Genomic DNA, 24,535 nt, shown 5'->3' on the forward strand with positions numbered 1-24,535 from the left:
ACCTTATCTTCTCATCTGCCGTTATTATAGCAAGTCCTTGGTGAACATTTGTGAAGCATTGCGAAGGAACTATTGGCACAGATAAGAGTGGGACTATTTTCGTATATGTGTTCCCGTACTGGACTTACCTTGCGCTCAGCTTCCTTGGATCACCACTTGAGCCACAACCCAGCCTAAGCTTTTGCTGGTTAACTGGCAATGGAGTTTCATGGACTTTTCTACGTGAGCTGGCTCTGATCCTCTGGGTGGCGGTCTCCTGTATAGCTAGAATTGCAGGCATGAGCCACCACCTCCTGGCTAAAGTGTGCTTTTATATTTTAGAAACTAACTTTCAGGGCTGAATACCACCATCTCTAAGATCAGTCACCTTTACCACCTGTAGCACTTTGTACTGGGCACGTTCTTGCAGAAGATTTGGGCAAAGGAAATGAATGTGTATTGAGTATATTTTATGCCATGTGTCAAGTTATGGACCAGATGCCTTCAGTTTGTTATTTTTAGTCCTCACAACAAAGATAGCATGGCTCAGATCTTTCAGATGAGCATATTATACTTCCAAGAGTCTTAAATGACTAAACGAAGGTCAAAGCTGGAGCTGGTTTACAAACCCAGGTCCAATAAATTCCAAGCCTTGTTATTCTTCCCATTTCACCGATTAGAATTTTGAATTAACATCCTTCCTGCAGTATCTATTTATTTGGCAGTATTTTCCAACTAATAGTAGATACATTGGCTAGATTGTTTTAATCTGGTTAGATAGTTTTTTTTTTTTTTTTCTAGGACTACCAAGTTCTGAGGAAGAGTTCTCAGACTTCATTTAGATTTTTTTTTTTTTTGGTCGGATCGTGGGGCCTGAACTCTGGGCCTGGGCGCTGTCCCTCAGCCCTTCATCTCAAGGCTAGCACTCTACCACTTGAGCCACAGTGCCACTTCCAGCTTTTTTTTTTCTGCTTATGTGGTGCTGAGGAATGGAACCCAGGGCCTCTGGCATGCAAGGCAAGCACTCTACCACTGAGCCACCTTCCCAGCCCTCAGACTTCATTTAGAAAAGAGCACAGATTTTTATTTTAGATTTGTGTTCATGCTGAAATTCTAGCTGAGTGACTGGATACCTCCATCGAGTAGAGTAACCATACCTTTTATTTCTATAAATGGAAGAAAGAAATAACAATAGCTACTTAACCAAGTTGTCTGAGGTTGAAGTGAAGTAAGGCACTGGAAAACACCTTTCATCATTATATTATGCAGTGGTTATTGGAAGTCTTGAGAAGAACTAATGCTAATTGTTGGACTAAACATTCTCCCAGATAACCCAAAAGTACAATTTAATCAGCATTACAACAGAATATCCATGTATTAAGCATTTGCCTTTTCTGGCAGGGCCTTTGCAAAGCACTTTGTACGTAGTTTTCCTTTTGTGCATCTATGACATTATGTATTAATTAATTAATTTACTTATTTATTTACTTCCTTGCAAACAGAAATGCTTTTCCTCCTCCTTCATGTTCCCAGCATTTAACATAATGGCTTTCTGGCCTACTGAAGAAATGGATTCCTGTTATAGAACTTATCTCACCTTTGTTTCTTTGCATTGCTTTTCTTCTTGGAAGAGATTTGGTTTTCTTTTAAGAACTTCCATTGTGAGGAGGGGCTGTTCAAATGAAGCAATGTAGTACCATTAATGTTTGTGAGCTTTTTAAATATATACATCTCTCTACATATGGACATTTCTGGGATAAAAAGAATATACCTAGAGCTGGAAGAGTTTACCAAGCCAACTTCTTGGCAATTATTATCTCAGAGGACCAGGATCCCTCTCAAAGGCATAAATTCTTCACAGCCTTAGCTTCATACACATGTCCAAATTATTCTTAGGAACATAATAAATCCACCTTGAAAGGGTCTGCTATGAGGGTTACTTAGGACAAGGTTTGAATTACAACACAAAGGTAATATTTTGGAAACTTTATATGTGTGTTTAAAGTCTCATTATTTCTGTATTTTAAAAGTCAGTTTGACTCATGCCCGATTAGGGGGGCTTCAAAAGCACATTTTGAAAAGAACAAAAGCTTGTTTGTAAGGACAAAAATATTAACTTATTTATTCTCTGTTATAATTAAAGTTTTATTTTTATAAGGCAAATCATAAAACATATGGTAGAAAGTGTTTTAATAGAACAATGAAGAGATTGAGGGTATAAAAAATAAGATACATTTAGAAGTAAGGTTGGCATTTACCACAAAAAATATTGCCCTGATGTCCTATCTTCTTTACATGAGGAGCCATGGATTTGCATCATTTTTCCTACCAGTATTCAAAAGAGGGATCCAAGGAATTTCTGGATTCTGTGTCCATAAAACAAGAGCAAACCATCACACACAGGACAGGGACTATAATGTTATATTGTCACAACAAAGAGTTTGCTTCAAAGCAAACAAATATCTTAGTACTTGTAACTTCTTTCCCTCCCTACTTTGCTTCTTGTTCATGAAATTCTGATCAATAATGCATTAGGAGAATCTCCATATACCAGAGAGAGAGAATCTCCATATACCAGAGAGAGCGTGGCGGGGGGGTGGGGGGGGGGGGGAGTGAGAGGGAGAGAGTAGGAGGGAGTGAAAGAGAGAAAGAGAGACGGAGAGAGACAGAGAGAAACAGACAGAGAGAGACAGAGAGAAGCTTTAAAAAGCATGGTGTGGAATGCCGCTTGATAGTGTCATACATCCACAAGGCGTCCTTGAAGATGGAGCACAGAACAGAGATCAGGGGGATTTTGGCAGCTGCAGTTAGGAAAATAAATGGCTGTTGTGTGATTGGACAGAACCAGAAAGAAGGATCCTGCTCAAACCATGTAATTAAGAAAAGTGGGAGCTTTTGTCCAAGTGCAGAATGTTCATAATATCAGAATTTGTCAGCAGGAGCTTTTAGAACAGATCAGTAGTTTTCACTTCCTGATTTTTCTTATAAATCATCTTCTCTCCCTGCTGTCCTCGTGAAAGTTGCTTCCAGGTGACAGGCAGATCTAGTGCTGTAACCTTGTAATTCACAGTGATTTAGGCGACAGGGGAGACGAAACCAGAGACTGTTTCAAGAAACGTGATTTTTATTCATTTAGGCTCCCATATGTCCTCTAACGTAGGAACAAACAGAGTGTGGCCAAGAAGACATTGTTCAGGATGACTCTGGAGGGGAGACAGAATCATTTTTTAATACTGTAGCTCCAGACTGGTTTGAAGGACTTGACATTGTCTTTATGTTTTTAAAAAATAACTTCCTTTCAGATTACAAAAGTGCTATATTCTCACTGTAAAAGCAAGACCAAAACTGGGAAAATAAAGGTGGAGATAAGCATACCAATCAACTATAATCCTACTGTTTGTGACTAGCATTTTTATTTTCCTTCCTTCTCTATGTATGTTTATATAATTGAGATAATTGATCTCTTTCCCTTCTTTTTCTACATTGATCATTCTGATGCTCTCCTGTTATTAAAAAAAAAAAGTTATAACTAGACGCTGGTGGCTCATACCTGTAATCCTGGCTCCTTAAGAGGCTAAGATCTGAGGAATGTCATCCAAAGCTACCTCAGGCAGGAAAGTCCATGAGATTCTTCTCTTCAATTAACCACTAAAAAAAGCCAGAAGTAGATCTGTGGCTTCAAGTAGTAAAGTGTTAATCTTGAACAAAAAAAGCTCAATGCCTAGGCCCTGAGTTCAAGCCCCAGGACAATACATATCTATACATGATTTTAGCAATTGCAGAATACTGTATTTAAAACTATACTGTAAGTTGTTCAACTGTCATGTAATTCGTTATTTTGGATTCTCTTCTGAGTTTCAGAATAGACTGTTGGGTTCAAGAATAAGAAGGTAGAAGCTGGGTGCTGGTGGCTCACGCCTGTAATCCTAACTACTCAGGAGGCTGAGATATGAGGATCATGGTTCAAAGCCAGCCCGGGCAGAAAAGTTCTTGAGACTCTGATTTCCAATAAACCACTAGAAAACCGGAAATGGTGCTGTGGCTCAAGAGGTAGAGCACTCACTTTGAGCTGAAGAGCGCAGGGACAGTGCCCAGGCCCAGAGTTCAAGCCCCGTGACTGACAAAAAAAAAAAAAAAAAAGAATAAGAAGGTAGAGTATAGAAAGATTGTGCGAATTTATCTACTCATAATGGTAAAAACAAAAAAAAACAAAAAAACCATTTTGTTGACAGTTCCAACTCTTGAATTTCTCTTTTCTGTGTGAACATGTCACCCACAAGTAATTCAGAGACATAATTCTCAGCCATGCATGGTCATGCATATTGTACTCTCAACACTTTGGAGTCTGAAAGAGGAAGATTATGAGTTTGAGGCCAGCTTTGGCCTGCCCAGCAAGTTTCTGGCTAGCCTGTCAAAAAAACAAAACAAAACTAAACAAAACCAAAAAAAAAACCACCCACATCTCCCAGATCCAAGTGCTCACCAACATGAGGTTTAATGGAGTCTACTTTACCCTTGCCAGAAAAGTCCCAGAAAAAGGAGAGTGCCTAACCTGCTTTAAGAGGGCAATGTAATGTATAAAATTCTCTTATCGGGCTGGGAAGGTGGCTCAATGGTAGAGCGCTTGCCTTGCATGCCTGAGGCCCTGGGTTCGATTCCTCAGTACCACATAAGCAGGAAAAAAAGCTGGAAGTGGTGTTGTGGCTCAAGTGGTAGAGTGCTAGCCTTGAGCTGAAGAGCTGAGGGACAGCGCCCAGGCCCAGAGTTCAGGCCCCACGACTGGACCCCCCCCCCCAAAAAAATCTCTTATCATCAGAAAGCCCTTCTTTGTAGTGTGTGTATGGTGTGTGTATGTGGGGGGGGGAGAGATTAGGGAAGAGGAGAGAAAAAAGGAAGCAGGAAGGGAGGGAAGGAAGAAAGAAGGAAGGAAAGGAAGGAAGGAAGGAGGAAGGAAGGAAGGAAGGAAGGAAAGAAGGAAGGAAGGAAGGAGGGAGGGAGGGAGGGAGGGAGGGAGGGAGGGAGGGAAGGAGGGAAGGAGGGAGGGAAGAAAGGAAAGGAAAGGAAAGAAGACAGGCAGACAATTGGAAGAGCCATTGGCATTTTACAATTCCTCTTGAAAAAGAAGGTTCTCGGCACAGATTTTTCTAGGGCCTCCCTCTACTCTTTTTCATTCTTCTCCTCATTCTCTAAGAAAACAAATACTGATTTTCAAAATATACATCTCTACAAAGATTTCAGAGAAACTTAATGTAGGTGTACATATCAAATTTAGAGATTTGTTTTCTTTTTTACAGCTAAATCTCAAGTATTTATGAACACTCTGAGCTACTAGCCAGGCATTATATAAATATATGATGCTTATGTTTACATGGATTGTGCCGTTGGCCATTGCTTATGCATTTATTCAGAAAATAAATCTGACTTAATCAGTCTGTGTTCAGTTTTTCCAATGATTCATTAACTGCTCTTTATATGGAAGATGATGATAACATATTTACTTTCACAACTGGTTCCAACCCCAACAGGTACTGTAGCTTATCATTAGGTACTTAGGTTATTTTATCTACTTTAAACATGCAGAGTTCAGAAGGGCTTAGTGGGTAGGGTGATGGAAGAAATTACTTTCCAGTTTATTTCTTTTTATTAGTGCTAATATCTCTGCAGGAAGCTGGAGCTTGTTCACAAAAAATAATTGTATGTATATGTATATTAAAATATTTATCATTTTAAAATAATGAATTTAGCAGAGAAATCTTATTGGAACTTTGAGACTGTCTTTCTTTATTGATCATTTTAGAAAGAGGGTTAAATTGTAGGGAATGAATACCTCATTTGTATAATGAACCAGATGATCAAGCTGTTTCCTCCATTCTAAAGAGTTTGCAAAAAAAAAAAAAAAGTCTGCAAAAAATCAGATACCCAAGAGTTTTACCAACACCATGCCAGGATACACACACTAGGAAAACATTTCAGACTCAAAGTTAGACTGCAAAGCAGTGCTGTGACACTCAAGAAATGTGCATGGCCTATCTAGGGAAGAAAATTAAAAACTTGAATTTTGGTGAATTCGATGATTATATCTGAGAGAAATTAAATTTTGATTATGCTTTTCATATCCATGCTGGCCCTTCTCCTCCTCCTCCTCCTCTTCTTCTTCTTCTTCTTCCTCTTCCTCTTCCTCTTCCTCTTCTTCCTCTTCTTCCCTTCCCCTTCCCCTTCTCCCCCTTTTCCCCCCCTCCTGCTCCTTCTCCTTCCCCTTCCTCTTCCCCCCCCTCCTCATCCTCCTCCTCCGCTTCTTCTTCTTCATCTTCGTTTTGATGCCTCTTGCTCCCTCCAGCAGCTCCTGGTAGTCTAAAAGCTTTGACGACCTCCACTGAGAACACTTTTGCCATGCCTGTGTTCATTTTGTTCATGCTTGCTTTCTCAGAGGAGGGGCTCCTTGACCTTCCCTTCTCCTTACAGACAGTATTTGTTTAGGACAGAGGCATTTAGGCCAGGAAGGAGACAGCCAGCTCCGTATCAGAACAGCACAGGATGACTCTGAGTGTATTCAGTTTGTGTGTTTTAGATGAGGAGGAATCATTAGGAAAACTGCAGATGAATTGCTTTTAAAAAAAAAAAAAGGGAGTGTATACAATTGGTTGTGATTAATTATTTGTTTACCTGCCCTTCTCTGCTATCCTCTCAGCTTGAACCCAAATTGTAGGCAGGGACCAGATTGCTTTTGTCTCCCCAATTCCAACAACAATGTCTTGGCCTCTAATAGCATCCAATAAACTTGTGTTGAATTAAATACACTTGTTTTAAGGATATGCTGAGAATTTATTACCACCTAACTTCCTAGAGTAAATAGGTCTTTCAGGTTATTTGTGCATCTGCCCAAAGGTATTATTAAACTGTCAGAGTGTTTTCCTCAGTTGGAATTAATTTTTTCTAGAAATTTCTAGCTCCCAGCGTAACCTGAATGGCTTGAGGGACCTGGAATGGCCTCTTCAGCAAGGATTCCCTACTCCAGGGGTCTTTGTGATCATGATGTAGAACTTGATGGAAGGCTGGTGTTGCCAATCCTCCTTCACCTGGAGTGATCCAGTCATCCATCCCAGCCCTTCCTCTTGGGCCTCATTAATAACATGTGTCTCTATCGCAGTTGAGCCATAAGTGGGAATGTGTTGCACTTAGAAAAAAATATTAACCTTAAGGGACTGGAGCAAATTAAAGCCTCTTGGGGGAAAAAAAAAGGAGGACAGAGTGGATATTTTATGAGCTGGTAGAAGAAATTTTAAGGAAATTAGGGGGCTGTACAAGCCCTTTTTGGTATCTTTTAAGGAGCAAGAATAAAGAGTGAGGAATTATTCCTAAAAATAAGGTCTATCTTCAGGAACACAGAGCCTGCTGTGTAATTTTCTAACTTTGGGGATTTGTTTTTCAGGCTTTTAAAAGGCGGGTGAGATGCAGGAGTCTGGGCTGTTCCACCAAAGTCTAACATACTGCATGTCAGAATTTTATAAGGGTTAAGTGGGAAATGCCTACAAAGAGAATTAGGACTTTTATTTTTGTTCTCATGAATAATTTAAATCTATTTCTTTAATGGTTTGATTCAGTGACTGCCCTCAGTAAACATTATTCTTCATGCTCTTGGGAGTGCTTGCTCTGTTACATAAGGGTTAGCCTTTATATATAAATTTTCAAAAGCCCTCCGAATCTTTGAAATACTCGTTAAAATATTTAATCAGATGTGTATGTGTTTGAGGGACACACCCGAGGTTCATCTCCTCTCAGTACAATTCCTTGTGCATCTTTCTAGTTTCTGGGACTGCTGACATTTAAGGAGGTTTGAAAGTACAAGCAGGGAGTATTTGGAAAAGAGACATTACACTCTGTGACCTTCTATGTTTCTTTCATCTTGATGTTTTGGCATAAGTTGAGCCAGGGATACCATACCTCCACCAGAAAAGCAGAAGCTGAGGACTGCTGAGAGCAGGGCCAGGGATACATAGAGCCCCTGCACTGGACTCCTGAAGGATAAACGACAGGAGTGAGTTCTATGTAACACTGGAGCCTTTTATTTGCCTCATGAACTAAATTCCAAAAGTGTAAACTAGGTTAAGATGACAAACAATAATGTATTGTCAGGCTGCCATTTTTTTATGGACAATACAAGAGCAAGGACACCCGAGGGGTGTGGCTGGCAAGATTGATGAGGTAACTAGAGAGTCAGCTCAGAGGTGGGACACCGGGGTCCTCAGACAATGACTGTCCTTAGTTGAAAAGCGGGGTATCGGTCCTGGAACTCTAAGCTGATTGCTCCTGCCCCACAAAGAGCAAATCAAAGCCGACGAAGAATGGAGGATGAAGCAAGGTTTAAGGAATTCACGAGCTGTTAGAAGAAACATTAAAGAGGCTGTATATACATGTTTAATACTTTAGTCTTTAAGTATACTTTTAGGATTTTAGAATAATCTTGCTTATTATCCTTCAAGGACTTTCCTGGCCACAGAACGGTCTTGTTATTTTTACCCCTCTGATACATAGACCTTTTGGCAATAAATGGTTTATTAACAGATGAATATATTCTAAGAGCAAAGCATTACATGAAAAGAGTGATTTGGGAAGGAAGGAAAGATTTTTGCAACTCATAGCTTTTCTCATCTAACTCCCGACCTCACGTGGTAAGTATTAATTTTTACCTTTTCTCCAGTCTCTGCTAACCTCACTCATCCCTAACGTCTGTGGAGGGATTACTGTGCCAGGAGAGTGCTGAAGGTCCCCTGTTCATAGTCTCTCTCAGCCTTCATGACAGGTCTATGAAGGCAGGTACCATGGGAATGCCAGTAGGACCAAAGGCTGCCCCCAGGCAACCAGCTTCCTCCAGCTTCCTGGTGATTCCTTCAGTGGAGGTGAGGTGAGGGAAAGTGGAGACAATGGACACGATGCAATGACAGCCTGCTTCATAGTTCTTACTCACCCTCGGATGGAGATAGGGTGATGGGAAATGGAGGAGATACGCTGAAACAGGGTTCCAGGCAAAAACATTAAAAGACTGTGAACCTACACAGAAGTGCTCCAGAAGAGTCACAGGCTTAAACAGGAAGGCTCTATTTGAGAGCTTTCGATCTGGAGACAAAAGATTGGGTTTTCTGGGGGCAGAAAGAGCCAAGGCATTCAACAGGCTCTCTACTGGGCCCTATGCCAAATGAAGGTTCAACCCTCCAGCTTGATTGAATCTGAAATAAGAGACAAAGAATAAATTAGTTGTTGCCAGGGGCTGGGGTTGGAGGGAAATGGGGAATTATTGGGTAATGGGTATAGAGTTTCAGATTTGTAACATGAAAAGAATGCCAGAGATAGATAATGGTGGGCATTATACACCAATATAAATATATATATATAATGCCCCTTAATTGTACACTTAAAATAATTAAGATAATTACCTTATTTTATGTTTCTTTTACCACAACAAAAGAAACTAAAGTCTGCATTTGAAATAATAGCTAAATGTATACTTGGCATAAATAGATGCTCAGTAAATAACTAGTGACTTGCCTGTTATATCCTCTTTTATGATATTGAAAATAGAGGCTGGGCACTGTGGATCATATTTATAATCCCAGCTGCTCAAGAGGACCACAGTTCCTAGGACTCCAGGCTAGCCCAGACCAAAAGCTAGTGAGACTCCATCTCAACAAGAAAGTGGAGTATGATGATTGACAACTGTAATCCCAGTTTCTCTGGTGGCATAGGTAGGAGGATCATGGTCCAAGGCTTGGGAAAAGGAAAAGAAAAAGAAAACTAAAGAACAACAAAAGCAAAAATGGGCCAAGCATAATTTAAGTGATAGAGTGCCTGCCTTGCAAACCTTGAGTTAAAACGCCAGTGTTGCCAAAAACTGGGACTGACACTGTTTTATTGGCTTATATTTCACAGGGTAGTTTGGGGAGTCCAGTGAACTATTGCACTTATGTGGACTTCCCTTGATTCAACAGTATGGTACCCAGAACCTACAGGTGGTTAAGTCAGGCCTTGGCACACATAGTTGATAGATACCACCATTATAAGAAGTGTCATCTCTTGCTGTGGGTCTCACAGCTCAGGCCTCCATTCTTGGTGAACTGTGAAGCAGTGCACATAGGAAGATCTGGGGGTAGAGTGTTTCCTCTATCCAGTGTATGCCAGGGCCATCCCTCCACAGCCCCAAAAGTAAATTTTATCCAAATGGCTGTTTGGATATGCTGTCACTGGAGGACAGAAGTGAAGTGCCTGTGGACCTGTGCTGTAGCCTATCTAGATCTCTAAGCACCAATGTGACCTTGGGCAAATCATTGCCCTCTTCTGGGCTTCATATTCCTCATAGTAAAACTATGGAGTTGGGCTCTAAGTCCCTATTGTGTACCATGCAGTGGACTCATGGTCAGCTCATTTCTTGTCTTTATCTTCCTATTTCCAGAGCCTAGCAGAGTGCCTGGCACACCTGGCCTCCATCTCTGTTCATCTAGCCATATCTAGCCAGTACAGATACAAGTGCCCCCCACCTTTTTTAAATCTGCACACAACCTGATACATTCAAGAAATTGTTAACAGTACTATCAGTTGATATAAAAACCCTGGATTGTGGCAACTGAGCTGCCATGAATGGCAGAGAAAGTTAGCATCCCCCCAACACATGTGCACGCGCACGTACGTGCACACGCACGCACACACACACACACACACACACACACACACGCACGCACACACACACACACACTTCAGGAGAACCATGAAAAAAAGGCTTGTGCAGACTCTGCTCTCCTTACCTCCCCTTTGCAGAGATAAACAGCAACAGCCCTGGTGATGATCTGGCAGCTGTATGTCTGAGGCCCTCCCTCTTGCTTTTGTTATATGTTTTGCAGAAAAGAGTGGTGGGAGGGGTGAGGTTAATGTGTTGAGTGTGAGTAATTAGTCATTCAAACCATCGACATTTACAATGACAGGATTTGAGTGCCTCTGTTATTGTGCACTGCTCTAATAGTTTATCCCTGAAATTTTCTGCCTGTATAATGTTTCTTAAAATATATCAGGAGAACATAAAAGATTTAATGTAGTGCTTTGTACAACCATTAGGCTTTGAAGTCAACTTAACCACCTCAATGCTCTATCCTAGATGCTGACTGCAATTTTCTTCATTGTCATTTGGAAGAGAGAAAGAGAGGGCAAGTGGAGGCAGGGGGTTTGGAATCTGGTCAGCTTAAAGTTGACTGTGAGTTCCTAACAGTACACATTAATGTACATACTCACACTTCACTGACTGACATATTTCTTTGCAATGAAGATTAGGTGGTTAGAATATCAAAGGCATTAGCCTGAGGAAGTAAGTGTTCTGCTTTTGCCCAGCCAGCCTCTGCAGGAGGAAGTGCTTCCTACCAGTGCAGGTATCTTCTCTCTGGTAACCTGAAAATGTTATGGCTTCATAGTTACGCATTCAATGTCTTCATCTATTAGCAGCTTCTCTCATCTTCTAGACAATGTCCTAAAATCTTCTTGGTTATATTCATGTCAGACTTGATGCTGACGTTTTAAATTTCTGACTTTTTTCTGAACCTGTGTAGCATCCTGGAAGGCATCAATCAGACCCATGAGAGGACTTACTATAGGATGTATATGAACATGTTTGCAAGTGTTTCTCGGCTTTCAAACTATACATTTTGGGAAAACTGCACTGTGCGTGTGTGTGTGTGTGTGTGTGTGTGTGTGTGTGTGTGTATGTGTTGATCCATTCTAATACATGAAGGATAACTGTATAGCATATGTGCAGAGACAAGAGGGCTCCATCTCACCACACAAGAACACAACCTATATGTAGCTGCAGTCTGTTGAAGCAGAGCTCAGTGGTAGACACTTCATCTCATGTCTCTTTTACAAAAGGGTCGTCTCATCTCTAGCTAGCTCTCAAGTCTGGTAGTTAAAATAAGTTAGGAAGCCTGAATAGGATATAAGGAGATCCAGAAGCTGATTGAGGAAGACATAGTGCTTTGTGTTGTAAGCCTTCATAATTCCCGGGCCTTCCAGGAGCAGGTAATCCTGGAAGATGTTCATATGGACAAGTGCTGGCTTTTGCCACGTGTCTGTAACATGAACACGCAGCAGACTTCCAAGTTTCTGTCCCACCTATTCTCAGCATGCCTAAGTGTGACATTCATTCATTCTACATATTCCATCATTTGAATCAAAACAGCTTTCTAGTACAGAATATTTTTTAGGTGTCTGTGGGAAGCCACTGAAGAATGGTAACCTGAGAAAGGTGATAAGCAAAAAGAAAGCTCTTAGATGGTAGGACAAGTTTGGTGGGAGAATTGGCAGGAGTAGGAGAGGAGACATTAAATCAAAATGCAGTGGGAAATTCTGCCAGCCAGATCTCCTGAAAGCACAAATTCTGATTTTCAGGTTCCTTACTGAGTTGGTAGTACTTTCTTTTTTTATTATTAATAAGTTTTTTAATTGTAAAAATACTGTACAGAGAGGTTACAATTACATGAGCAAGGAAAAGAGTATATTTCTTTATTATTATTATTATTTTATTGTGAAAAATACCGTACAGAGGGGTTACAATTACACGAGCAAGGTAATAAGTACATTTCTTATCAAGCATTGTTGCCTCCTCCTTTGTTTCCCCTTACCATCCCTGCCCTCCCAACTCCTTCCCCACCCCCAATGAGTTGGTAATACTTTCTATGTATGTTGACTCGACACCTGGCTTGTAGAAGCAGTAAGAGGACAAACAGAGGCTCTGCCCAAACCCTGGAGGCCCTCATCTCCATTAGCATGCTCCCTCCCTTCCTGGTTTTTTTCCTGGACTCCTGTCTGTAGTGCAGAGCAGCTGAACAAGGTTTCTGGGTATAGTTTCTATTGATCCCGAGCAGAGCTTGACATAGGATTCTCTCAGAAGCGTTTTGCTGTCTCCTTGCTGTCTGGACCAGCCATCTGGAATCCTACAGTTGACCTGAAGCCAAGAAGAGAGTTCTGGTGATGTGAGAAGTGGAGCCACTTAAGTTGCTTACATGATGGTAAAGAACCTTGGATGCTTACCACCTTCTCAATTTGCTTTACAGTATTTCCCTGGCTCTACTCAAGACTTCATGTCTTCCTTTTGGTTTCATTTCTCATGTGTAACCATCAAAAGATGAAGCAGTCATACTACCTGTGTGGAGTTTGAGGAGGAAAAATAGCTATAATGCCTCTACAAAGTTTGTATTCTAGACACTTATTTTTGTCAGTCGTGGGGCCTGAACTCTGGACCTGGGCACTCAGCTCTTCAGCTCAAGGCAAGTGTTCTACCACTTGAGCCACAGCACCATTTTCTGGTGGTTTATTGCAGATGCTGGCTTTGAACCAAATCCTCAGATCTCAACCTCCTGAGTAGCTAGGATTACAGATGTGAGCCATTGGCATCCGGCTAGACACTTCTTATACACAAACTCTCACTCTGAAAATAACATCATGTGTCAGGTTTTATACTATGGAGTTTTGAAGAAAAAAAAAGGAAGGGAAACTCAAAGTATTGAAGTACTACATATGAGGTCACATGACTAAAAGTAATAGAACTAGAATCCTAAGGCTGCTATTGTTTTGACTCAAAACAAAAATCCTTATTATTATTTTTTTTTTACCAAGCCACTCTACCTCAAATTAAAATGTTAAGTACAAACAAAACCGAAAAACAATCTCCAAACATTGATGGAGCAACTGGAACATGCACCCTCTACTGGTGGGAGGGTAAATTGGTACAAGCACTTTGAAAAACTTGGCATTATCAACTAAGGTTGAACATCTATAAATCTATATCTATATCATATGACCGAAAACTTGATATTTTAGCCAAGCACTGATGGCTCATGCCTGTAATCCTAGCTACTCAGGAGGCTGAGATCTGAGGATCGTGGTTCGAAGCCAACCTGGGCAGGAAAGTCCATGAGACTCTTACCTCCGATTAACCACCAGAAAACTGGAAGTGGCACTGTGGCTCAAGTGGTAGAGAGCATGCTTTGAGCTGAAGATGTAAGGGACAGTGCCCAGGCCCAGAGTTCAAACCCCGCGACTCACAAAAAAAAGCATCTTAGGAATATACTAAACAGATATGTATATGCACCAAAAGACATATGCATAGTGGTCATAATGGCAATGTCAATCTACAATGATTCAAAGTACAAGACAACCTAGAAATTCAATAGTTAAATAGCTATGTTTACACACCATGGAATTCTCTTGAGGCAGTGGACAGTAATAACCCACTAGTACATGTAACAATATAGATGGTATTTCAGATATGTGAAAGGACACAAAAAGCATACCTATAGTATGATTCTACTCATATAAAATTTAAAAATAGATAAAGCAAGTCTATGCATCAGAAGTCATTATAGTGTTTTGTTGGTGGGAGGTGATTTAAATGACAAAGGAGGGCACAAGAGGAAGTTTCCTATGGGGCTAATCATCTGAAAGATAGCTACCTGCATGTGTTACTTTGTAAGCATTCTCTTGGGCTGAAGACTTAAGACTTCACATTTTACTACATACATATTATATTCAGTGAAAATGCTTTCTCATAGTTCTCTGAGCAACCAAATAGTAATAATATGGAAGCTATTAATTATCAGATAACTTTCTGTGCCTTGGTTTTCCTGGTCTAAAAGATGTAGAGACTAGTAGAAGATGCCTCATTGCCTTCTTGCAGAGTCAGTAAGAAAAGTGATTGGCAGTGTGACTCAGAACTGTCCGTGAGTGTGGTGGTTTTCACCACTATTCACTGTGCCTATGGTTATGTCACTACATCCTTTTCACAATTTCATGAAGCAGGTGGCATCGTTCCCATTTTTCTAATGAGGGAAGTTGAGGCTCCTAGAGTTTAAATCCTTTGCCAGACATCACACCAACAGTGGATGGCAGAACATCCTTCTCTTCCCAAGCAGTTGATAATTCTAGGATGGAAACCATATCATGACGAACGCCTAGAGGATTGTAATGAGATACAATGGAAACCTGAGACTAATGGGCAGGAAACCTGGGTACAGGTCAAGACTCTATCATACTTTCCTGCAATGACAGACTCATTAGACATGACTAGTTTGGTCTTCATCTCAAATACAGAATATTAACTAGCTATTTGCTAGCTGTCTGATCTTAGGATTTTCTAGGTTGTTTTTTTCTTTTCAGCCCGTCTAAGGAATCTTGATGATCTGCCTTCATGAGCTTTAACCCATTTTCCATGTAAAATCTTACTGTAGCACCATCTTCGCAGTACTCACTCTGAATGCCCTAACCCGTCAACAGGAGGAACTGCTCCTGTGCTACATACCTGCTGTCCTGCCACCAGCCTGCCACTTGCCCATGCCCCCTTCAGCCTCTATATTCTCTAGGATACAGATTCTTTTTTTATTTTTATTTTTTTGTTTTTAAGATTACCTTGCATACTGCCAGGGACAGTTCATATATCTGAAGAAAACCTTAATTAAATATTTAAATCCAGAGACAAGACTCTTATAGTAGTGTTCAGGATACCAGACTCTGAGTACACTGAATCTAAACTGGAGACCTAAAAACCTTTATCTTCCTTCATGCCTTTTGTGTACTTGTTTGTTTTATTAGAAGGTACGGAGAAACAGTAACAGTGTGGCTAGACAAAAAAAAGCATTGAATGACTTTTTGTCACTCCCCCACATGTATTTATGAATTTATTTTGGAAGTCTAATCAGTGTCTAACCATCAGTGACAAATCCAAATACTTCTCATATGGAGCAGCCTCACTTAATTTAATGTCATTTTACTTTATGAGATAGTTAATACACAGGTACTGTATTTGATCTGGTGAATGTGTAGCCCTTCATAGTTAGCTTTATTTCAGCTTTAATGGAACTCTAATTTTAATCATGATTATTACTTTACATTTTAATTATAATTTGGTGTGGCTTAAGTATACATTTCTGTGAGTGATTGTGTAATGAAAACAGGAATTAGCTTTTCATTAACAAAATAATGGGAGAGTTCCCACTGCATTCTAGTCTGTGTTCAAAATCTACAGGCTGGCCTAAAAATAGCAGGAGGAGTTTAACATTTTGGTTAAAACAGGCTTCTAAATTGGCTGTGTTCACAATCCAATCTCTTTTGCTTCATCTAACTTCTCTTTCTTTTCAAAACAATAAAATAAAAACCTTAAAGAGATTGTGGTGTTTTCTTTGAGATTTCAAAAAGGCTTCTTTTTTATTTTTTTTATTTAGATAATTAGCACCATGGAGCCTCAGGTGTCAAATGGCCCGACATCCAATACAAGCAATGGACCCTCTAGCAACAACAGAAACTGTCCATCTCCCATGCAGACCGGAGCAGCTACAGATGACAGCAAAACCAACCTCATTGTTAACTATTTACCCCAGAATATGACCCAAGAGGAATTCAGGAGTCTCTTTGGGAGCATTGGTGAAATAGAATCCTGCAAGCTCGTGAGAGACAAAATTACAGGTATGCTCTTCTTCACTATTCCAGGCTGAGTCACAGATAGCGTTGTTCCATTAGATGTGTGAAATTAGTTCTAAAATGCCCGTATGGGGTGGTATGCCTGAATATCTACATCATGTACCCTGCATCTCTGGATGGTATGGATCACACACAAACATGAAAACTCACCGACACCTGCACATCCATACACCGCATGAAGCCATTACAGATTGGGAAGAAAGATTAAGAATCTCGTGAAGCTTTTGGAGCTTATGCACATTCACATGCAGTCATCCTTGGTTTCTAGCCTCACTTATTTTGAATCAGCCCTACTCTGTTCTTGAGTTCCCAGTTCTGCACTTAGCTTTCCCTACAATCTATGCTAGTTTTAGTCATTTATCTTCCTCTCTAATATTTGGTTTATGAGAGTCCAGTGTTCTACCATATATCGTGTGTTTTAAAGGGAGTGCAAGAAACTTGTAGAAGGATAATATAATTGCTCATTATCCCTGGAAAGACCCAGGCCCTAAAATTAGCAGATAATTCTAGAATACAGCTACTCTCCAGTAAAAGGGAAATACTTCATTTGTTTTGAAGACACTCTAAAAATTCAAGGACTTTTTACTTGAAAGTATGTTCAAGATGTTCATGTTCTGATTTTTTTCCTGTTGACAACTGTTCATTGAAGACCCAACATTTGCCAGACCGTGATAATATAATGTTTTAGGGAGAAATTTCCCTGTGATCTTTTTGGCAGCGAGGATGTTTACAGGAAGATATTGGGCTACCTAATGAGAATGGCGAAGCTGTTGCTTTCTGATAGGCCATTCCTGAAACCATTCACTCACATCAGTGTTGAATTCCTGTCAGTTGTGAATGCTAACTTTTGATTTGTTTTCCCTGACTGTTTAATTGATGAGATATCTGCCTTTAGAAGTAAAGAGGGATGCTCTTTGATTAAAATAAGATACATCATCCTGATTTTTAAATCAGAGACTACAGTATATGTGTGAACATATATATGTTCTCCTACTCTGTAAATGTGTACCCCTTATAAGTTAAGTACTTTATAAAACCACAAAACTGAAATCCAGTGGTACTCCCTACAATAGAAGTCACAGAAGTCTCCAGACACAGTTTCCTCATTTGTAAAATTGGGAAATCTTACTTATTTCAAAGAGTGTGCTGTCAGAATGAAATGAGGGGCTAGTTTTATACCACCTAGCCCAACATCAGTCTTTCAGTACGTGCAAGATGTTGTTTTAGTAGACACAGCTAGTATGCTTCCAGAAGAGCAACCAGGATAGAAAAATTATATCAAAGTCTCCAAGAGGCCAGGCTTTAATGATTTCATCCCAGACAACTGGATCAACTGTTCTTTAACAGAATTGCCTATACTTTAAGAACGCTGACATTTCGATTCCTGAATAATCTTTATATAATAGAATGATCATTCAAACCAAATTAAGACAAGTTAACCATATGATCCTCCCTCCCACTCCTATATAAAAATGTATTTTTTGTTTAGTTTTACCTTCTAAGTAGAGATTCTGCCAGCTATCTTAGTGGATATTAATAATCACCTTTTCAGAAGGGCTCCTTGAGAATTGTAGTGAAATTTTTTAGAAATACTGATTCATGGTGTTGTGCCTTGTTTTCTAAAGACACATGCTTAAACAAGCAGATTCCTTTACTGAAAGAATGCTAATTTGGTAGTTCACCGAGTAGATTTGAATAAGAGTGACAGCTTCGAAGACAGCCTTTAATTTGGTATACAAAAACCAAAATTGTCGACTTCGGTTTGTTTAGCACCCTCTCCAGCACAAGCAGAGATAATACAGTAGCATCTGAGCTTAAAGAAGAAGCTTATGGGTAGAAAGCAGAAATATAATTCAGAAATAAATTTATAATTATGCATTTTTTTAAATTCAGACAAAAATGTATTTATAGAGAACTTATGGGAATGAGCTAGGGAAGTAGAGAGAGACCAGAGATATTTGCCCTCATTTGGTAGCAGTGTTTAATAAAAGTAGAACTTGTGGTTGTAAAGTGTGCTTATTAAATTCTTCATTTACACTACCTAATTAATTCTTGCATTTTAAATTAACAGTGAAACTGGTCCCTGCTGTACCATTCCATAGATGCAGCATATTTCCTCCATCTACCCGTTGTTCAGGTTTAATTGGCTATGCTAAAAGTCAGAAGAGGGAGAGACGCTGTGAGGAGGTGGGAAGGAGGGGGGGATAGCACTTACTGAAGACCCTCTGAGGCCTGCTTTGGGGGTTAAGTTATAACACAGGCTGGGTGAGGTGAGGTATCATCACACCAGACAAGTGGAAAGGCTGCGGCTAGATGGTGGTTCAGAAGTCAGGGTAAATGACATCATAGGTATTTTTGTTGCCCTGATTTTTAACATCCCATTCCCCCCTTTTCCTCCAACACCTCCTACAGATCTCAATGCATCTCGATCCTGTGAAGTTTACAAGGAGTTCTAAATATCCAGTGGGAGGATTGGGGGTAGGGGGAGTGATAAAGAGATAAGAATTCAAGATTAAGATTTGCCAACCCCAAGCCACTCCCTAAGAGAGTATAATAGGTTCCTTTAAAGTCCTGGCTTCTGTAAAGTTCAGATCCCTTGAGAGGAAGACACTGTGTTGATTGCATTACCAGCAGGCTAGACTCACCCCTGGCTGTGGGCTGCTGATGAAGTTGCGATTTGAGAACACATAAAAGAAATTCAGGCATAGATTTAAGTGATGTAGTCCTGAGACATAATTGCCACTATTTGGCAAGTATTTGTACCGTGAGCACTAGAAACACCTTATTCCATTTGCCATGGAGATCAGCCTCTATTTTCTTAAACGAGGAAACTGAAGCTAAACAAGGCTACACAACTTCCCAAGGCAGGATTGTTATTAGCAGGTGGTGGAGTTCAGTGAGTCACCCTAGTTTCCAAGAGTATGATTTTATTCAAAAGCACATACAAGGTGAAAACTGCTGCTCAACCTGGTCCCATAACCCAAAGCAGAAGCATGTTCCTCTGAGTAGAGGTTGCTGGCTGCCCTCCCAGAGTCTACCGAATGCCTGTGGTTTTAAACAAGACTCCTGTGTATAAAAGGAAGCAAAGCTAACAATATTTGTCATCCACTGGGACATAACCTGCATCCTCCTTCGAGGTAGAGACAAATTTGCTGAAAATGTCAAGCTTAAGCTTCCTGTGCAAGCTCTTTTGGACACCTCTGCTACTTATTAAATAATGTCTTTTCAGAGACATTCGGTTTTCATTTTTTAGTTGGGAAAGGACACTTACCAGGATAATCTGAGTACCCAGGAGAGAAAGCATACATCCTCAGTTGCTTGGGTATGTGTCGCTGTGGGCACATGATAGCATTGCAAGCCAGGTCCTTTGGTATTTCTCCTGCATCTACCTGTAGCCTCTGCCAACTAGAGAGGAAGAGAAGTGGCATGTGGCCCACAGGATTCATACCATCTAAAAACTCAGGCAAGGAACACCAAGCCTTGGGTAAAAATGATAGGTTCCCCACATAGACTACAGAGAATCGATTTAGGTTTCTATTTTGTTTGTTTCAGTGTCATTTTACTTTTGCTTTGTGTAAGCATTTAGATTGCCTACTGAATTCAAATTTCTATTTCATTGGAGTTTTAAGAGAAAGAAACATAGCTAGGGCAGAACAAGATTAGGTGGTTCAGGTGGTATTGAAGTCAGAAGAGCTGGAATGCTGCATTTCATTTGTGTGTGTGTGTGTGTGTGTGTGTGTGTGTGTGTGTGTGTGTGTGCACGCGCACGCGTCCGTGCACATTCATGTGTCCATGTGTGCATGTGTGTGCACATGTGCAGGTTCTGGGGCTTGAATTAAAGACCTGTGTGCTGTCCCTGATCTCTTGTGCTCAAGGCTAGTATTCTACCACTACAGCCACAACCCTACTTCGGGTTTTTAGTCAATTGAAGATGAGTTTCTTGCTGGACTGGCTTTGAACTACCATCCTCAGGTCTCAGCCTCCTGAGTAGCTAGGATTTACAGGCATGAGCCAGCAACACCTGGCTACATTGCATTTTTATAAATGTCTACCTTGTTATCACTCTACCTCCCCCAAAAGAAATGTCAGAAACAACAAAGAAAAATCCCTAAAAAGGATGAACTCAGTATATGGCAATAAATAGTTTTGATCTGCCTCTTCACACCATGTGATTATTGGTATCACAGTGATTTTTTTTAAAACTCCAATTTTACTTGTAGCTATTCTCCATGTGTCTATGTGGGATCATTTTTTAAGAATGATCTTTTTGTGTCCATTTTGGGCAAGTAAGAAATCTGAAAAGAGATTTGAGAATAGAGCAGCCCAAACTGAACAGTATCAAAAACTGTGTATCTCAAGAGAGTAGTATACAGTATAGAGCAGTATACAGATAGAGCACAAGTGCTGGGGGGAGGGAGAGGACCCACATTAGCTGAGAGCTATTCAAAAAAGATTGGAAAGATGAGGTTAGGATTTAGGTAGGGGAAAGAAAGGCAAAGGAGTTAAAGTTCCAGCTTGAGAACCAAAGCAGTTTTTGTTCCTCAATGCTTTGAACAAAGGAATCAGAGCTAGAATTTTCCTCTTTGGAAGCAGCCTTGGCAGATGAATTAAGCATGCCAAAAAAATAATGTGGGTTTGGAGTTAAGGCCCAATGGACAAAGACATTTTCTAAACACCATCTCTAATCCATCTCTTCATTCCTTTTCCCCTTTATAACACATTTTCAGCTTAATTAATACCATTTTTCAGTGGGAAAAAAAAAAACAGGACAAGGGGGAGAAACACACACACACACACACACACACACACACACACACACACACACATATCCTCTTAACTATTCTGGACATCAGGGAGAATACTTTGTCACCACCTTTATATCTGAAGCTACATCTTTAATTAAAAAAGAAACCAGCTCCATTTTGATGTAGTGACATGAGGTAACTTCTGTTCTTTCTCGGGTTTGTCAAGGTGCTAATCATCCCAAACCTCTCTTAGTAGGTGAGATGTGGGACTTGGGGAGGGCCCAGGAGGGGGTGTCTGTAACAGCTTCCAGACCAGGAGGCCTGTGGAGAAAGCACAGTGTGCTGGGAGGGAGAAGGAAAGGAATGTGAGGATCATGGTGGTTTTATTTACATCTCATGCTTTCAGGAAACTGCATTTATAGGAACACAATGAGAATTTAATTGACTTCTGAAATAACAATAAATAGTTATGAAAAATTCTAATATAGAGGGGTGAGGGTGGCTCACACCCAGAATCCTAGCTGCTTAGGAGGCTGAGATCTGAGGATCCCAGTTTGAAGCCAGACCACACAGACAAATCTGAGATACTCTCATCTGTGAGTAACCCATAAAGAGTTACTGGAGCCGTGGCTCAACTAGTAGAGTTATAGTCTTGAGCCAAAAATAAAAAGCTAAACAAGAACACAAGCCCTAAATTCAAACCCCAGTTCCAGCACAAATAAATACATACATACATAAATAGATCCTAAAATATGAAAATGTTTTGAATTCATTCTTGAATTGTGAAGTCAGCCATAAGTTTACCAATACCATTTTGTGTAACACCTAGCAAAGACAAATCAGAATCAGAGGAGCAGCTTTTATATATTTTGATCTTGATTTCTAGGTGCCGTATAAAATGCTTTAAGAATAATGTCATTTAAATAGTAAATTGAGATTTTTTTATAGAAGCATAAGAATAGCCAGTGTTAATGGGCAATTACGATATGCTAAGGACTTTGATGAGATCAGGAGAAATTGAGTATAGTAATGATTTACTTTGACAAGGTGATATAGCTTCCAGATATGGGAGCCAGGACTTGAACCTAGAAATGTCTTACTAATTTCAGAGTTGCCCATTGTGTATTTTATACCTGGCAGTTTCTTTTAAAATAGTAAGCTGACTTCTCCCCTTTACAAACCAATTCATAGAGTATTCCTAGGAAATGAAAACTTGCAGTACAAGGGAAAGCATCATTAGAACTGTTTGGGAAAATTGAACACTCTGAGTTAAAAACATCAAAATTTTTAATTAAACAGGTTACTGCTTACTTAACAATGAAGACTAGATTTGGAGTGATCTTTCACATCTAATTTTTCTCCCTTCTTGAAATACCCTTCATAGTGTTCACCTTTCCTTTGTTTTAAAAGCACTATGTTGAAATGGAAGCTACCTTGGTCTAAACATAGTTAAAACCCAGCCTCAATTAGATATAGCCAAGAAAAATCCCAAGATATTGATTAGCCCAATAAACTTTTTCTTCCATTCACATCAGAGAGGCATGTGTTAGTAATAGAAAGAGTAGAAGAAATAATAGTGTTTATCAGTGGATTTTGCTCAAATTTGGAAAATGTGCTTAGTGCAATGTGATGTGTCCTCTGAATTCAGAGGAAAATCAGACAGATTTGCATCTGTCATTTTATATTACCTTCCAGCAGACATCTTATACCTATTCCATAAAGAAAAAAATAAGACTTCTGATTTGTTGACTTGGGAAGGGAATTGGAATTGTGGTGAATGGAAAACTTTTAGGTATGGAAAAAAATTTGGCAGGGTTACAAAGTAATACAATAGGGGGTGGTGTGCCTTATTAAGGGTGTAGCCTTACATCTTCACTTGAAGAGTATCAGAACATTAGGTGCAGACAGTAAAGCATGTAATCACTGTCCCTTTTACATACCCATCAAGGGCAATCAGAGACCTCCCATCCGTTCTAATTAGGACTTGGCAGTTGAATGGCGCTGGGGGATTTAGGGTTTGTGCAGGTATGTTCTGCAGCTTTCCACATCATTTTGTTTTGTTTTGTTTTGTTTCCCAAGATGGCAATAGTCAGGATTACAGACCACGTATGGTCTCACTTTGCCTCCTAGCTATCACCTCTTCATCTTCTCTTCCAAAGCTGACAGTTCTGACCCACTTCCAACTTGAAGAACCATAGGAAAGTATTCTCATATCCCAGGAGAGATGTCTCAAAAGGCTTTTTACCTAGGACGTGAATTGGGCTTGGGTATTTTAAGGACTTTCTATTTCTGTGCCTTAGCTGACTGGTTCATAAGACCAATTCCCTGTTCACTCAGTCTCCTCTCCTTTCCCCAACACACACACACACACACACACACACACACACACACACACACACACGCATGCACTTACTCCCCCTACTCTGTAGAGTGGCCTAGTTGATTGAGACTAGCAACTAACAGAAAGGTAATGTTAAGCTGAAATTTCCACACATTATCTAAAAATGTAATTCATCAGCTTCAGGGTAGGAGGAAAGTGCTTTCTGAAATGTGTTAATGGGAAATTCATCTTCTTCTTGTCTTTTGAGCGATGTGGTAGTGGTGATTTCTGTTTTCGATCTGCCCTCTTCCTCCCCCTTTCTGCCTCTCCCTTACAGCTCTTGACTATGAACTCTATATCTGTCTTTATTCCTCCTATTTAAGTTGCCTTTTCGTTTTCTCTACAGTGCCAAAATTGAGCTTTGATAGGAAAAGATATTTCTTGTTTGGAGAAATGATAAAATACAGATAGAAACCATATATTTGTGTAAGGCTTTTATATTTGTAAAACATTCTCAATCAACCAACAGTATTTATTGGTGTCTACTCTCTCAGACCAAATAAATGTTATTTCCTTTCTGTTCTCTCTTACATTCTGTGTCAGAATCTTCAAAGAAGCCAAAATGAATGAGACACGGTTTGTGGTCATCTCTAACAACAGGGGCAATGAGAGAGGAAAGACAGATCAAATTTTAGGGCCTCTATCTGGAAGGGACAAGTGGCCTGCTTATGGTGCACATCCATCTTGGCTGTTTTGTTTTGTTTTTCACCAAGACTCAAACTTGTTCCAACTGACTCTGGCAATTTTTGTTTCTGGTTATTTTTGAGGCAGGATCTATGTAGTTCAGGTTGGCTTTGAACTCACTATGTAGCCCAGACTGTCCTTGGATTCATAATCCTCTTGCCTCAGCCTCCTTGAATATTAGGGTTATATGCATGACCCACAACTCCCAGCCATGACCCTGGCTATCGATGTCATTGTAAAGATA

At 40.1% G+C, this 24,535-nt stretch overlaps 1 protein-coding gene across 9 annotated transcripts in view; it reads left to right on the plus strand.

Annotated features, from left to right (window-relative positions):
* Nucleotides 1-24,535, plus strand: part of Elavl4 (ELAV like RNA binding protein 4) — a 94,730-nt gene that overhangs the window by 25,793 nt on the left and 44,402 nt on the right. For 5 of the 9 annotated variants that reach the window (XM_042679336.1, XM_042679365.1, XM_042679347.1 and 2 more), the window contains exon 2: nucleotides 16,227-16,467. In XM_042679336.1, the coding sequence (XP_042535270.1) occupies nucleotides 16,227-16,467 (241 nt within the window). Of the gene's footprint in view, nucleotides 1-14,799; nucleotides 14,809-16,224; nucleotides 16,468-24,535 lie in introns of those variants that run through there. The other 4 variants (XM_042679381.1, XM_042679382.1, XM_042679373.1 and 1 more) reach the window with 3 other exon arrangements.

Source organism: Dipodomys spectabilis, unplaced genomic scaffold, assembly GCF_019054845.1.
Source record: "Dipodomys spectabilis isolate Male_0828 unplaced genomic scaffold, ASM1905484v1 ptg000002l, whole genome shotgun sequence".
NCBI lineage: Eukaryota > Metazoa > Chordata > Mammalia > Rodentia > Heteromyidae > Dipodomys > Dipodomys spectabilis.